Source organism: Lissotriton helveticus, chromosome 3_1 (assembly GCF_964261635.1).
Source record: "Lissotriton helveticus chromosome 3_1, aLisHel1.1, whole genome shotgun sequence".
NCBI classification, from domain to species: domain Eukaryota; kingdom Metazoa; phylum Chordata; class Amphibia; order Caudata; family Salamandridae; genus Lissotriton; species Lissotriton helveticus.
This window is the reverse complement of record NC_136061.1, coordinates 162637669-162653437: the sequence shown is the minus strand read 5'-3', so window position 1 is coordinate 162653437 and position 15769 is coordinate 162637669. Positions and strand designations below refer to the sequence as shown.

The 15769-nt window shown below is 45.8% G+C and overlaps 1 protein-coding gene across 1 annotated transcript in view; it reads left to right on the top strand.

The window, feature by feature from the left end:
- ASL (argininosuccinate lyase) overlaps positions 1-15769 on the top strand; it is a 193822-nt gene that overhangs the window by 97447 nt on the left and 80606 nt on the right. The window contains exons 6-7 of the mRNA XM_078679465.1: positions 9202-9299; positions 14633-14710. Coding sequence (XP_078535591.1) covers positions 9202-9299; positions 14633-14710 — 176 coding nt within the window. The remainder of the gene's footprint in view (positions 1-9201; positions 9300-14632; positions 14711-15769) is intronic.

Sequence of the window (15769 nt, the reverse complement as noted above, 5' to 3'; positions counted from 1 at the left end):
GAGGAAGCCAAGACCCCTCCTAGAGCCACAAATCCTTCTTGTATCTCCAGCTGTGAGTGTGGGACACCTAGGGACCCATTAGGATGAAGGGCGGACTTTGTCCGCCTGTCATCCTACCTGGTAAAGGGACCGCCCGCCATAAGGGCGGGGATCCCGTGGCCAGCATTAGGATGCGCTGGCCACAGTGGCGGGCGCATCCAGCATTCCTACCATTGTGGCGGGCGGTGCACTCAGCACCGCCCGCCACAATGACAGGAAGGCATGCTTTGCACTTCCATGCACAGCATGGCAGGTCCCGCGCGGTGCCTGCCATGCTGTGCATAGAACTGCTGCTGGGGGGGTACCATAGGTACTCTCCATGTGCACCCCCCACACCCCTGGAAACCATGGGGGCCCGCATCGGGCCCTCAAAGCAGACTCTGTCTTCAATGCAGCCACGGAAAGGCATCTGTCAAAGCCCATTGTAATATGGCTGGCGGTGTCTGATAGACACCGCCACCAAATAAACCCTTTTCCACCCCGGTCGCCAAATGACCGGGGCGGAAAAGCGGCGGACGGTCTTTCCGTCCGCCGCGGACCACCCAGCCATACTAATATGGCGGGGGGTCATTCCAGCACGGATGGCGGGGGCGATCCGCCCGCCATCCTAATGGGCCCCCTACTGTGGTACCTGCTGGCGTAGGATGGTCTGGACAACACCTCCCAAGTTTACCTACTCAAGAGGGTGGAGGACAAGATCTCTGTAAAGCAGCACCACATTTCCCACTGTGCAGAGTGTTCACTTTGTTGCCGGTTAGCCTGGGAGGGTCTGCGCTACACACCTCAGGCTTATCGGCCCACCATCTTAATGCCAGAAATCACTAACATTATAGTCAATGAAGAGCGATGTTTCCTCACTGCTCCAAATCCACAGCCAAGCATACACGAGAGTAATATGTTGGTTAGCAGTAGACCCTGGGAAAGGGGAGAGGAATAAGAAAGAAAACAAGGGTATTGCATATCGCCACTCTGACCTGTCACTCTGTTGGGTACTGATATCCGCTGGAACAAGGGGGATATCTCAAAACAAGGTTAAGTTCTCTAGTGTATTATCTCAATGTATTGCAGCGTTGTTATAAAGAATATGCCTGCCTTCAGAGTGTCACTGTGTCTCAGACTATGTAGTTACATATAGAACTCTGAAATTCCTGAAAACTGAAACATAAATGTTATGAAACCAAGATAATACGCTTTTGGGATTCTCCTACTCCTCCCACTGATAAGGTTTGACATTATCTTACTCCTTCCACTTATATATTAACCCCCTTTGGTTTTGTGAGAATGCACTTTTTGCTTCATATATATATATATATATATTCATAGTTGTTTTCTCATGGAATTGATAAAGGTTAATATTTATATAGCATAATTGCTTCCTAAATCTCATATCACTACCTTAATACAGTATACTCATCATAAAAAAAGTACCAAAGTCTTTTGAAGAGATGAGGATCCTTCTGGCTCCTCACATAAATAAGCAAAAGAAAATGAGTAGATACTCCTTTAAAGATACCTCTGAAACAGTACTTTAAAAAAGAAAGATCCTTTCCACAATACTGTTGGGTTAATCAGAACACACTTAGGGGGTCATTAGGATGGCGGGCGGACATGTTGGACAATGGGACCACCCGCCATAGGTGCGGGGGTCCCGTTGCAGACATTAGGATGTGCCCGCCACACTGGCGGGCGCATCCTGCATTGCTGACATTGAGGCAGGCGGTGCGCTCAGCACCGCCCGCCGCAATGCCAGGAAGGAATGTCGTGCATTTCCATGCACAACTTGGCAGGCACCGCGGGGTGGTAAAATTCACCTTGTTATGTACTTAAACATCCCCTGCTCATCAGATAGACTTAAAGAATGGAGGAAAATAACTGCTTTACACCTTTACTTCAAATCACCTGAGCAGTAGTCTACTTGCAAACTAGACCTGCTACCATTATGGGAAATACTGTGCTCATATCTGGTCTGCATTGAACAAAGTGGAACTTAGCAGGAATAAAGTCCAAATTCCCCATGGTTTAATGACGTGCTTGACAATCTTAAACGTTCATGAAAAGTGCTGAATGTACTTGTGCGATGCTGTTAAAAACGTGAAAACAGAATAATGATCTCTAAATAAAGTTTTCTTCAGAGAAACCTGTTCTCATTATTATTCATCAAGAATCCTTTCTGTTGACAATAAACAAAAATAAATGTTCAAAATCTTTAGTGACCTGTCCTCCTATCAACGTGCAGCCATACAGGTTGTCTCTCACTCTTTATCTGAGCCTTTAGCAAACCTTGTTGACTCAAAAATCAGTACTAGCAGAGTCTAGTGGCGTAGGGGAGGAATTTAATATTATCTCCTTCCATTTCATACCTACTATCTTACATATATCTATATGGTCTGATTTGGATCAGCTTACATTACATGATCTATTAAATTCTTGTAGCTCATGTTCACCTTCAGATCTAACTCCAGGAGATTATTTTTCTTTTGTTGAAAGTTATTTGATCATTATCCTCTTAGACATCCTTAATTCATCTCCATCTTTAGGTAGCGTGACATCTTATTATCAGGCAAATATTTTCATTTTACTTCTAAAGAACCCGTCATTTTATTATGACCCGTCTCTGCACCTCCCTCTTTTCCTTAGGTCCACAAACTGCTCAACCTTTTCTCCATCGGTTGTGGCGCGACGGATGCAACACCATGAGCCCGTGTCTAGTCCTCCTCACGCCTCCATGCCCAGCTCTATCCCGGTCTCTGGAGTGCTGCTACAAACCCTTTTCGCATCCCAAGCTAGACTCTCCGAAGACCCACGGGGAACTCCAGAAAGTGGAGGCCCAGATTTATGGCCACCAACTCGTCACAATCACACAACCCTACATTTTATAGAGAGATATCTGGGAGCCGTACAGTTGCGTATAGAATCTATTTTGCCATCTCTTTTACTCAATGGAAAGATTTGCCTGCTGCCAAGATTTGTAACCTTTTTATCACTTAATGGATCTGAAATTGTTGCAACTTCAAATCAAAATAATGAGCCCAACTCCTGAAAACCATCTCCTAATCTGTGCTGGCATGATCAAGACGAAAGTGTTCTTTGAGGACATAACATACTCACAGAACTGGTTTGTGATTGTACAATATGTGCTGCATCTGCACAATTTGCATTGTGCATGTACATCTCCTGCTGCACATATTGTGAGGCCCCGGGGTGAGGCAGGATCAGATTATAGCACATCCGTCATTCACGGAGGGACGCATTGCACCCCTCACCTGGTGCACCTCCCTTTCCATCATGGCAGCCCTGACCAGGTGAAGAGTTGCATCAGGACAAGCCCGATGCAGGTAGGGTTGTTTCCATTAGGAGCGCGCTGTGAGAGAGGCGCATGATTTCCCAATGATCTTTCTAAGGAGGGGCCACCAGCACGTGAATTAGACACAGCCTCACGGCATCTGCACGAGAGATAGCCATTAGATGACAATGACGCTATCCCTCTCAGGGTGGCATTCTTCACAGACCTACACAAGTCTGAACAGCGACTTGGATCAGATGTAGGCATCATCTCACCTGGGCATGTGGTGTGAATGAGAGACTCTTTTGAAGTTATGGGATGTTAGCAGGTAGGTCCTGGGGAGAGAGGATGAAGCCACAACTATGCCAGATTCTGTACCTTATAGCCATATATATATATATATATATATATATATATATATATATAAAGGCGTCAATTCCTTCTACATAAACGGATCCAGGCCTCTTTGGCTCTTCCTATAGATATGACGGGGTCATCTCTGAATTATCACTGCTGGTGAGTGTTGCTGAGCAAGGATTAGAGAGGACAAGAGTACTAGATTTTGTTCCCTTGTTGCCTCAACCCCCCAGCCCTAATGGACATAAAACTGAAAGCGGGCAGAATTTGACGCTAAAATGCTCTATTCACACTATTTGTTCATCTACAAGAATATCCCCTCCTGACTATCTAGGAAAACATTGTTGCATAAAGCAGTAGGGTGGTAATATCTTCATTTCGTTTCAATAAAAAAAGAGAAACTGCATATTTTACTAATTGTAAATGTTCTTTGACATTTTATAACAAATCCCAGCTGTTCAAGCGATTTGTAGCAGTTTCCAGAAATGAGCTTCCGTGACTCATCTCTGAGGGGAGGCATTGCTCATTCTCTGATGTGACATTCATAAGAACAAAAGGAGTGACCGTGGTTTTGTTGAAACATATTTTCTTCATCGGAATAATGTTAATATTATAGACAGGGAGTGTGCTCTGCGTTTTTATTTAAAGACCTTGTACAATTTGTACAGTTGGGTGCAGCTGTCCGTTAGCACAAGATGCAAAGTACAAAACAGAAACTCTTCTTTACGTGGCATCACCTCAGCGGTGAGTGCAGGCCATTCTACTAGAACAGGGTGAGCTCCTTACTGAACCACCTTCAAAGCTACCTACCTCATCTGCCACCACAGCTGCAACGTGGCACCTGAATGTTCCACCTAAAACCCTCCTTTCAGAGATGCGCTGTGTTAGGTAAATTTGAATTGTTCTGAATAATGCTTAACATAGCACCTGTGACATGTTTTCCTGACACCTCTGAAACCTCTTAACCAAAAGTCAATGACTTATATCTGAGGCCAAGGTTATTCTTGGTATCAGAAAGTATGATTTTCAAAAACTGCTGTACTTCTGGAAACCCTGGATATATGTTGAACTTTTCCCCCGCCGTGAGTACGCAAGCGGTGGGTGGGGCTTTCCTGCGGTACGCTGCATGTGTGCTGGAGGTGAGCAGCCCATCGAGTCTGAGTGGCTGGGGCAGAGCCTTCTGGTGTAGGCCCTCTTCCAGGCTCTGATGCTTGCTCCCCGAGGGCGGGCCTCGAGGGTTCAGCACGCCCATTCCCATCACTCCGGTAAGTCTTGCACTGCCACCTCCTTGGGTGAAGTTGATTGGCAATCCTCTTCTCCAGGTGTTGGGCTCTAGCGACAGTCACTCACTTCCAGGCGATGTCCTAGGTGTCTGTAGTAGTACCCCAATGTGGTGCTGAGTTGTTCAGCATCACGGTTGCCAGGTACCATCTTTGGCACATAGTGCCACAAAACCACAACCTCGGATCTTCAGAGTAGGTGTTGCTCCCAAGCACATCTGGGGCAATGGCAGGTTCTGTACTCGTCGAGAGGTCCTATGGGCATTCACCTCTGAATAGCAGTCTTTACTTCTGCGGGGTACCCAGGACTGCTCAGCACGAGCTGGCGGTGCCACAGTGGGTGCCAGAGACAGATACCTATCACTGCTTTAGTTCAGCCTGCCACGCGGTCACACCAGCTAGAGTCCCTCAAAGGCAATGATGGAGATGGTACAGAGAGACCGCCAGGCACATATTGCCCCTGCCGCGGTACTGCAGGCAAAGTTAATCAGATCAGTCATTGCCTTTGACCGTGTTGATCACTCAGGTTGAAAGCCTCCGTGGGACGTACCTCTGCTCCAGGGAAAGTCTCCTGTTAACATTCCACCCCACCCCTCCTGTACAACTTCGCCCTTTCCTTCCCTCTCTCTGACAGGGTCCTTGGCTACAAGGACAAGTCACCAATTCTTCCTTCAGATCGGACTCAAGGTGATGTGCCTTCACATCCTTCTAAGTCATTATATTGTAATACAAAATATCACGGTACACAAATATCACAGAAACAATATAGCGGTAAGAATATCGAGTCCATATAATAATAATGTAAACTACACTCACTGTGCAGTTTGCTGGAATGGGAAAGACTGGAATATACGTCTCAGGTTCCTCTGTTCAAAGAGGGAGGAAGAGGAGGAAGCCAAGACCCCTCCTAGAGCCACAAATCCTTCTTGTATCTCCAGCTGTGAGTGTGGGACACCTAGGGGCCTTTGTCCGCCCGTCATCCTACCTGTGAAAGGGACCGCCCGCCATAAGGGTGGGGGTCCCGTGGCCAGCATTAGGATGCGCCGGCCACAGTGGCCGGGGCATCCAGCATTCCTACCATTGTGGCGGGCGGTGTACTCAGCACCGTACGCCACAATGGCAGGAAGGCATGCTTTGCACTTCCATGCACAGCATGGCAGGCACCGCGCGGTATATGTGTATCATGGGTGCCCCATGAGGCATTCCTTTTGCTTTGGCTCTCAACAATAAAATTCTGTTGTGAAAAAAAATAATAATAATTGTCAACACCCTGGTTGGTCACATACCCTTTATATCGCCTGTGATTGATCTAATCTTAAAGGTTAAGGTTCTTGTAACTACCCAAGGAATGAAAGTACTATCGATAATAGGTGCAGAATCTGATGGCCTCGGGAAATACAGCCTCATTGTTAACTAAACTGATAACCAGTTGGTACATGGACGTACTTTATTGTCTAGATATGAAAGCTAATCATCTATTTAATAAATTTTTTCACACCATTTCAGACACCATAAAACAATGTATTGACCTCGACAATGTAAAGTAGTGCACGTGTACCAAGAAATGGTTCAACACCACTTGCTTGCATGCACTCCAGAAGCACCATTTTAAACTTAAGCAGACTTCTTCGATTATTATATAAATCTTTTTATTATTTTAAGACAAGAAAAAAGGAATAGACATATCTGGTGCCATGTATACATACAGGATAATAGGGTGAACAGGAACAATAACAGGATAGACGTGGAGCAACATAGAAATCCCTGAGAGGCCTGCGCTAATGAATTCGAAATATGACTTGCAACATTACAATCGATAAACAATTCAAATGCGGACTCTCAAGACCCTCCCTCTCACCCATAGAACCATAAATGCAAAGATTCATGATAGTCAGATACTAGAATGTAAAAAACACAAAATCAGGATATTTCGACAATATTACATATGAGGAAAAACTAAGAAGAGATCGAAAAAAAAGGAAAAACCATATGAGCGATAACAGAAAGAAAACAAAAAACCCATCCCCCCACCCTGCACCCCTGCAACGGCTATCGCCTAACCCCCCAAGCAGTGTGCCTGTCGCCCCAACTAACTAAGTTCTAAAAGAAGAAGAGAGAGACTGTGGGGGAGGGCATTTCCATATAAGCTCCCGGTCCCCTTTCCCCCTGCCGAAACCAGCGCCCCCTATGATAAAAAGTCAAGAATATCTATAGTCCCAAAGAAATTAAATTAGGGGGAGCCGTGACGCACCGCCCAACCTCCCGCGAGACAAACAGCCACGAATTTCACATCCATTAGGGCCGTAATACCAACTACAGTCGATCATTCTCAACCCTGGCCCTTCCTAACCTTTGTGTGAACCCCTCCCATAACTTCAGCAGGAGAATCAAAATGAAAAAAGAGTCTGAATAAATGCAATACAATACAATTCAAAGTCAGCAAGTGGCCAAGAACTTCAGCAGCGTAGGAACACTCCCTCACGGACGGATAGTCCCAATGTAGTTTTCTCCAAGATCGTAAAGTCACTAAAGAGGGAGAGGATGAAACAGAAGTCCAGGGACAGTCACCCAAAGGATTCTCCGGGGAGGGGACGCAAATCGGTTTTCCCAAAGTTAGCAATGATGGTAAGCAGGTCGATACGTTCAAAACACTGGGTTCGGGATTTTCCAAGAGACCAACCAAGGGCTGCTGCTCCTCTTGTCGCACGGGGTCCTCGTCCAGAATCAAGATGGTCGTAGTTGAAATCACAGCTTGTGATAATACCTGTGATGTAGCATGGTCCGGTTCCACGTACTCCATAGCCAATAAGCCCGTCATCATTTTGTGAATCAGGGCATCCACATGTGAATGAAATGCCCCGATGGCTGCCATTATGGTCTTTAGCGACGGCTCACTCTCCGTCCGATCCATCACTCCACACTCAACAACGATCATGTTCACTGCCCCCGAGGAGCCGGCTTCCCCGGGGGCAACAGACTGGAGAGGTACGGACGGTGTCAGAGGGGGCTGACCGGATTCTGCGGCAACAATATGCAGCTCGTTCGCACGATCGAAGACCCCGACCCACCGAATCCCGGCAGTGTCACACCGGGTCCGCGGGTCAGGGACCTCCACCCCCGGTTACTGTCGTGCCACGTCGCTCCTCCCTCAATGTCGATCAGGCAAAATGAGCGCCGCCGAGATCGGGCAAAGAAAAAACCTCCACTACGGTAGACCGGACCCTGACTGGCTCCCAAGGCCGATGTTGTTCAACTACGACACGGGCAGAGCAAAACTCGAGGCCCCGGCTCTCCTGCTGGATTAGGCCGCAAACTTGACGCAGCTCCGCCACCCTAGCTAATTAAATCTTCGGAATTGCACTGTCGGAGTGAGCAGAGGTTCATCTACACGGGGGTCGGGCGTTAAATCAGGATTATCGACAGGATCTTCTGGCAGGATATGGAGGTCGGCGGAGCCGGGGGCCTAAGCGGCCATCTTGGTTGCTAGCGTAGCTCCTCCCTCCTTCTTCGATTATTAATTGGTAATTCAATCCGGGATAACGGAAATTAGAAAGGAAGTTAGAGGCCTGATGCGCCTTAAACGACCATGGATAGTCATCAATTCTCCCTTTCTAGGAGGCAATCGTCTGCCTTGCCTTGATTTTTTTATTAAAGCAACCGATTGGGTTGTACATTTTAATAAGATATATTCACGTTTTATTAACTCGCATTTCTCCCTTAGTATAAGCTTAAAATCAACAAAGGATGTCCTAACCTAACTGGCATCATGTTTGGTGAAAACAGACGGGTTAGTGAATAAGCCCTAAGAACTGCTCTATTAAGAGCTTTTCCCTGTCTTACACCAAACGCCCCTATAAATTTGCCCAAGCTCTCCACGGCAAATAAAACTAGAACTACAGTAGTGGAGAACTAAAAGACGTGAACAAAAATATTTTATCTTCACAATATAAATCAGACACATTTACATAACCCTGATACTCTCACTATGGTGCTTAAGCCTCGTTAGAACCCACATTAAAAGTCCTTGCATTCTACTTGTGTCTAGCTCAGACACGGTCTCCTAGAAGTAGGATAGACCACATATAAAGTCCAGTAGGACACCACTAGCTGCTAAGCAGTGTTGTATAGACTCATTAACAAAAATGCAGCCTGCTCGAAATTAACTATGAAGTAATGATCTTCTTTAAAATCATCTTAATCTGTGACTGTGAAAGAATGTTTCTGATGAAGTTTTTCTTTCAGGTGGTGACAGACATGAGGTTGTGGCTCCGAGGCTCGTGTACTGTTCTGGCCCGTCACCTGATGCTGTTGATCCGCGCTATGGTTGATCGAGCCGCGATGTAAGTTTCTCCTTTCAATATATAATATGGGAATTGTTTTGCCATTGCCACTGCAAGTGGTAGCTCTAGACTCCTTCCAGCTGCAACACTCCCTTATATTTCTCCTCTGTCCCAAAACTATGCTGTCCAGTCCCTATTCTTTCTTCTTTGCTCAAAGGTGTGTTGAAGGCCTCATGAAAGGCCTTCAGGTCATAATACTCCGCTTAAGTCTTCCTCACTGCTACCTCATACCTCGTTGTCTCTTCCAACCTAGTCATGGTATTCTGATTCCTGTCTAAGCCTGGAGCTCCACCTTGTGGCCCCAGCAATTATCGAAGTTACCTAGTATGCTGTCATTGTCTACATGAGCCTGGAACTCCACTGTCTGTTTGTTTGGTCATAATGATGATTCAGAGTTCTACCGCATTTTACATGCTCCTTTCTATTGAGTCATAACGTTTTTGCTCAGTATTCCAATTTATAGGATGATCTGGAGTTCTGTTCTTAGCTGACCACTCTAGCTTTTGAATCCTCATTGAGCTGCTAGTTCTGTGCACTACCCTTACTGGTTAACTATCACAGTTTTTGACTAAGCGCCTATTTCTTACCTACTCTACTCTCAGTTGACGGACATATTGGTGACTTTCTCAATAGAAACTCACATACGCCTCAAACTAGCTTTCCGTTTTGATCACTAGTTATTGCCACTCCTTCAATGGTCCTGTCCAGCCTTCTATTGCGACCTAACCATATCAAATTTAATTGCTCTCTACTTTTCATCACTCCTTCACCACACCAGGTTCAAGCCTTTGTTGCACTCCCGTACTTCGCACCATCAACTGTTAACCAGCCACTAAATGCCGTTTACAATGTACCTCCACAAACCCCTCGACACTGCACTTGCCAGATATGGCAGGGCTGACCCTAATGATCTCAACAACCTCAGACCTATCTCCAACCTTCCGTTCCTAACCAAAACTATGGAAAAATGGGTCTTACAACAACTTAACCATCATATAGGAAAATTCAACCTCCTACACCCTTTCCAATCTGGGTTCAAGAACGGCTGCAGCACTGAAACTGCCATGCTCTATATCTCAGATGACAGCCACAGATCCTTAGACAATGGAGACGCATGCTTACTTAGCCTACTCGACTTATCTGCGGCTTTTGATACCGTTAATCACCCATCCTAACTTGAATCACTGAAGATTCACTTTGGTATCTATGGCACTGTCTTCAATTTGGTTCACATCTTACCTACAACACTGATTGCGCCAAATCAGAATCAGCTCATGTCTATCAAAACCCACACATGTCACTTTTTGTGTGCCCCAGGGCCCAATTCTCTCCCATTCCCTTTTCAATCTCTTCATGGAACCCCTTACTGTCATCTACAAACAGGCAGGGATCAAATATCACCTACATGCGGATGGCACCCAACTCTTACAAAATCAAATCACCCAGTGACATTCAACAAATCCATGCCATACTGAGCAAGATACAATCTTGGTTTAACTCTAACCACTTAAAGCTAAACCCCAACAAAACAGAAATAATTCTATTCTCCCTCAAAAGCAATGTAAATGTAAATGTAAATGTATGAAACTTATATAGCGCAGGACTTACCCTGGGGCATCTCCGCGCTTGCTTAGGGAACCCGTCCTGGTACTCCCCTGTGAGAAACCCCGGCAGGGTATCCACAAGGTGAAAGCCAGGCATCCCGCCGCGAGGGGCCGATGTGGAGATTAAGCAAGCTATTGCCCAGAGTCGCAGAGTGTGACCCCGTGAGTCGAGTAGGCACCGGAGCGAGAATTGTCGAGACCGTGGAATTTATGAGCCCGAGACCCGCCGAGGCGGGGAATCGAACCCTGGTCCACGGTCGATCTCAGATTCCGGGTCTGCCGCCTCTAACCACTGAGCCACACTTCTCCAATCACCTACCAATCCACGACCTGAATGCCTTAAATTGTTTTCTCACTCTATCCTACTCAGCAAAGTCCCAAGGCTTCATCCTGGACAACTTCATGTCAATGAAAGATCACATCAAAAATTCACCCAGAGGAGCGCTTTACACACTAAAACACCTCAAGAAAATTAAACCATTCATCCCCTTTGATGATTTCAAGATTGTTGTGCAATCTCTTGTCCTCTCCAAATTGGACTATGGTAATCCCATCCTCACAGGGACGCCGAAAACTCACCACCCCTTAGATCAGTTCTAAACATGGCAGTCCAGCTCATAACAGGTGTTAAACGGTTTGAACACATCATTCCAGCCCTCAAGATCTTCAACTGGCTTCCTAACGAAGGAAAATGTACTTACAAGACTGCCTGCATCACCCACAATGCCCTTCAATCACATCCCCCCAACTACTTAGACAACAAGCTCATGAAAGCTGGGAGTACCAGCTTCTTGAGAAGCTCCAACGCGCTTTTTCTCCTACATACCAAACTAGGGAAGACATGGCTTGGCAGTTCGGGCTGGACTGTTCCCATGAGGCACAGGGTCATATTGATTTGCATATGGCCATGTCGGAGCTGGGGTGGCGGAGTGAGCTAAAGAATGATGGGTCCCTCGCTCCCTTTGGCACTGGTTCAAGCTAGCTTGGCTGATGACGGCTGATTAGCCAGAAACCGGTCCCAGGATGCTAGTTTCCAGTCCAGGGAAGACATGGCTTGGCAGTTCGGGCTGTCCTGTTCCCATGAGGCACAGGGTCAGACTGATTTTCATATGGCCATGTCGGAACTGGGGTGACGGAGGGAGCTAAAAAATTATGATGGATTAAACCCAGATCAGTTGACTGGGGGTGAGTGCTTGCAATGTTCAACACTCCGTCCATCATCCCCTTTGGTTTTGCTTAATTCACCCTAATTTTGCAGGGTATGCCTAGATGTGGGTCCCTTGCTCACTTTGCCACTGGTTTCAAGCTAGCCTGGCTGATGACGGGTGTTAGCCAGAAACAGGTCCCAGGATGCTTGTTTCCGGTTCAGGGAAGACATGGCTTAGCAGTTCGGGCTGTCCTGTTCCCATGAGGCACAGGGTCAGACTGATTTTCATATGGCCATGTCGGAACTGGGGTGACGGAGGGAGCTAAAAAATTATGATGGATTAAACCCAGATCAGTTGACTGGAGGTGAGTGCTTGCAATGTTCAACACTCCGTCCATCATCCCCTTTGTTAAACTAGAAAAGACATCAACCAAGATTCGCTCTTTTTCTAGAAATGCTCCCAACATATGGAACTCTCTACCTAGCGATCTACGATGCAACCCCTCCTTCCCCTGCTTCAAAAAAGACCTGAAACTCCTCCTTCTCAACAAATACTTTAACTCTTAAGCTTACTGAACTTTGTTAATTATCTCTCATTACAGGACTAGACCCTCGGTTATTTGTTTGCTTCTTCTGTCTATTGTTCCTCTCTCCCTTAACACATACTATTCTTTTGACCACATTTCGGTTCCCATGCTCACTGCCTAACGAATTTTCTTTATCTTTGGCATGTACTAGAATCTATTGAGTCTCAATATGGTATTACGTTCTTGATTTACTGTTTTCTTTTCGATTATGTAAAGCGCTCTGATACCTCTGGGTCTAGCTAGCGCTATATAAAACCTATAAAATAAATACATAAAAATAAGTAAGTGCTGTAGACGTCAAAGTTGAGCATTCTTTAATGCCTCAGGGTCTTTGATTTCCATGAACATTTTAAACAGTTTGCCATGGATGTTTGAAACTGTTTAATTGGAGTTGTATAGCTAGCCTTCTTTTGGTTCTGTACTGCTCTATGATATTCCCTCATATGGAATTTTCTTTTCCATTTGTGTTCTTCTGATTTGCTTTTTCTACATTGTTCTTCCGTTTTTGCAACCCAGTCTTTTTATGTCACTTAGATCTAGGTTGAACCCTTTATTTGAAGTTTACTGTCCTAGTTTTGTTTTTTGTGTTAGGGCCGCAAAAGTATTCTGAATCTTTAGGGCCCTATTATGATGTCACATCATAGGTTTAACATTCGACCGCTGCATTACAATGCCGGCTGTCGAAAGTGAAACCAGCTGGTCATTCCGGCTAGATTCCGACAAGCTCAAGGAGCCCGCCCCCCAGTCGGAGGCCCCCCTGTAATCCCTAAGGACGCTGTTTCTGCCTCATATTACGAAGTTGGTTTCCGACATGCTTTCAATGTCGGGCTTACCGACATGGAAAGCCTGTCAGAAACCGACTTTGGGGGCCCCAAGCAGGGCTCCCTTCTCCCTGCCGGCCCCATATCGTAATCAAGCCCTTTGTGTTGGAGTGAGTCCAGAAGAACTCCGGGCTTATCGTGCTGAGATGGGTGGCCTGGCAGAGGTGGTTAAGAAAGTGTGGAATGTGGTTGTCGTTGATTGTATTGGAATGGGATTGGTATATTGATGGACTTCATTGCTTGTATTCTGATTTTGTAAGCATTATAATCAGCATGGTCTACCTATGATTTAGGTTTGATGACTATATCTGTGAGTAAAGTAGCTAAAAAAAAACCTGTCCAACATCTGTGCAAGGTAGAGGAAATCAATAGGAATGAGCCTCAGTATTCACCTAATCACTAACTCCTGGGATTCAGGAGAATACAAGGATGAGTGTATGCACGAGAAGAGGCCTCCCCAAAGGGTTTGCCTTTGATGCAAAATGTTGATGACGACCTGGGAATGAAACCTATAATGACAGTATCTCAGATGAGAGCTTGAGCGGTCATTGGTCTGGGTTTCAAACACAAACATTGCAGCTGACACCATTCATATCCAGATTTTACTAATTGAACACATAAGTGTTTATATGGCATTCTGTAGGATGACAACCTTTCTCCCTAGCGTTCCATAAAGTGAGATATTGGAGACTATTGCAAGAAATAGAGTTGCTTCGTGGCTAATATTTTACTTACAAGCCTGGTATTTTCATTTATGTGTTTTTTTTTATGTCAAGGCCACTAAAATGGGTTCAGCAAAAAAATCTGTACATAGACAATCACAAGTCATTCATCCTGCCCTTTATCAGGTTACTGTATGTTCTCTGCACTTCGAGCAATGATGCATGGGACCCATGGGGTGGAAAAGAGGCAGACAGTTGCATCCCTCCAGGTTCCCCCAATAATTATTAAAAAGAGTTGGGAGGGACCGGCTCAGATACTACTGATGAAATGTGTGTTTATGAAAGGTGTAGGAAAGATTACACACTGCATTCTAGCATGAGGCAGATTTTGAATTCTCGAGAGAATTAAAACCTATTTGATCAATGTGAATTTGAGAAACATGTAAAGAATGTTGCTAGATTATGCATTTGACTGTTTTCTTCGCATGATTTGTATTTTTTTCTCTGTGCAGAGAAATCGATATCCTCTTTCCTGGATATACTCATCTGCAGAGAGCTCAGCCCATCAGATGGAGTCACTGGATACTGAGGTAAGAGTGGATAAATGATGATATTCAGCTTTATTATAAGGGACTTGGCTGATAGGATCTGCCCTAGCATCCGTGTGAATATCTTGGACTATGTTTGCATGGTCACTAAAAAGCGTTCTCATTGTAATATGACATCAGGACCTAATCTCCATCTATTTATTCAGTGGCCCTCCTTTCAGTCCTTGACTGTAGCGGTCTGACAGTGCTCACAACAATTCTTCTATGGCCAATGATCTTCCAGAGTTGCACGTGCCAATGTATTGAGGATGGTGGTTCTTTGTTTCCAGTGAAAGGTCAGTAGCAATTTTGCATCCTGAAACAGTTTCACATTGGTGTCCTGTCTGCTTTCGATGATTGTACCAACAGTGGGAGTGTGGAAGCCCAACAAGATTAATCTTATATCATTTGGTACAGGAGAACCAAAGACCTCCTTCAGTACCACTGGGATTGTGGCCTTCTTGCGCTTTACTGGTTGGGAGATAAAGTACACTTTACTCCTGAGGGTCCTTGGGAGCCAACTATCCCTCCTGTTACCTCCAGTAAATCCCACACAGCTGGGTTGCTAAGAGTTTGTTGGAGGCGATGCCCACTTTCTCCACCACTCTGTAAACGCGCCTCCTGGTGCACTACTGGTTAGGGGAAGAAGTCCACTTTAGTCCTGAGGCCCTCAGGAGGCAAGAGGACGTCATTCCCCAACCAGCAGCACACCTGGAGGTGTGTTTGCAAAGTGGTGGACAAAGGAGGCGTGGCCTTGGAAAGCCTCTCAGCCATCCTGCTGTATGGGACTTGCTGGAGATAACAGGAGGGCTTGTTGGCCCCCAAGGACCCTCTGGAGCGAAGGGGACATGATCCCCCAAACTGGCAGTGCACAAGGAGGCATATTTGCACAGTGGTGGTGAAGGGGGCATGGCCTCTGGCGACTTGCCAAAAGTTTTTTTAATTCTTTTTTTCCATTTTTTTAAGGCAGGGGACTGTGAGGCCTCCCTTCCCTGAACCGATTTCGGCCTTGGGTGTGCACCCCAGGACATTGCTGGAGCCAGCAAGGGCTCCACGAGGGGA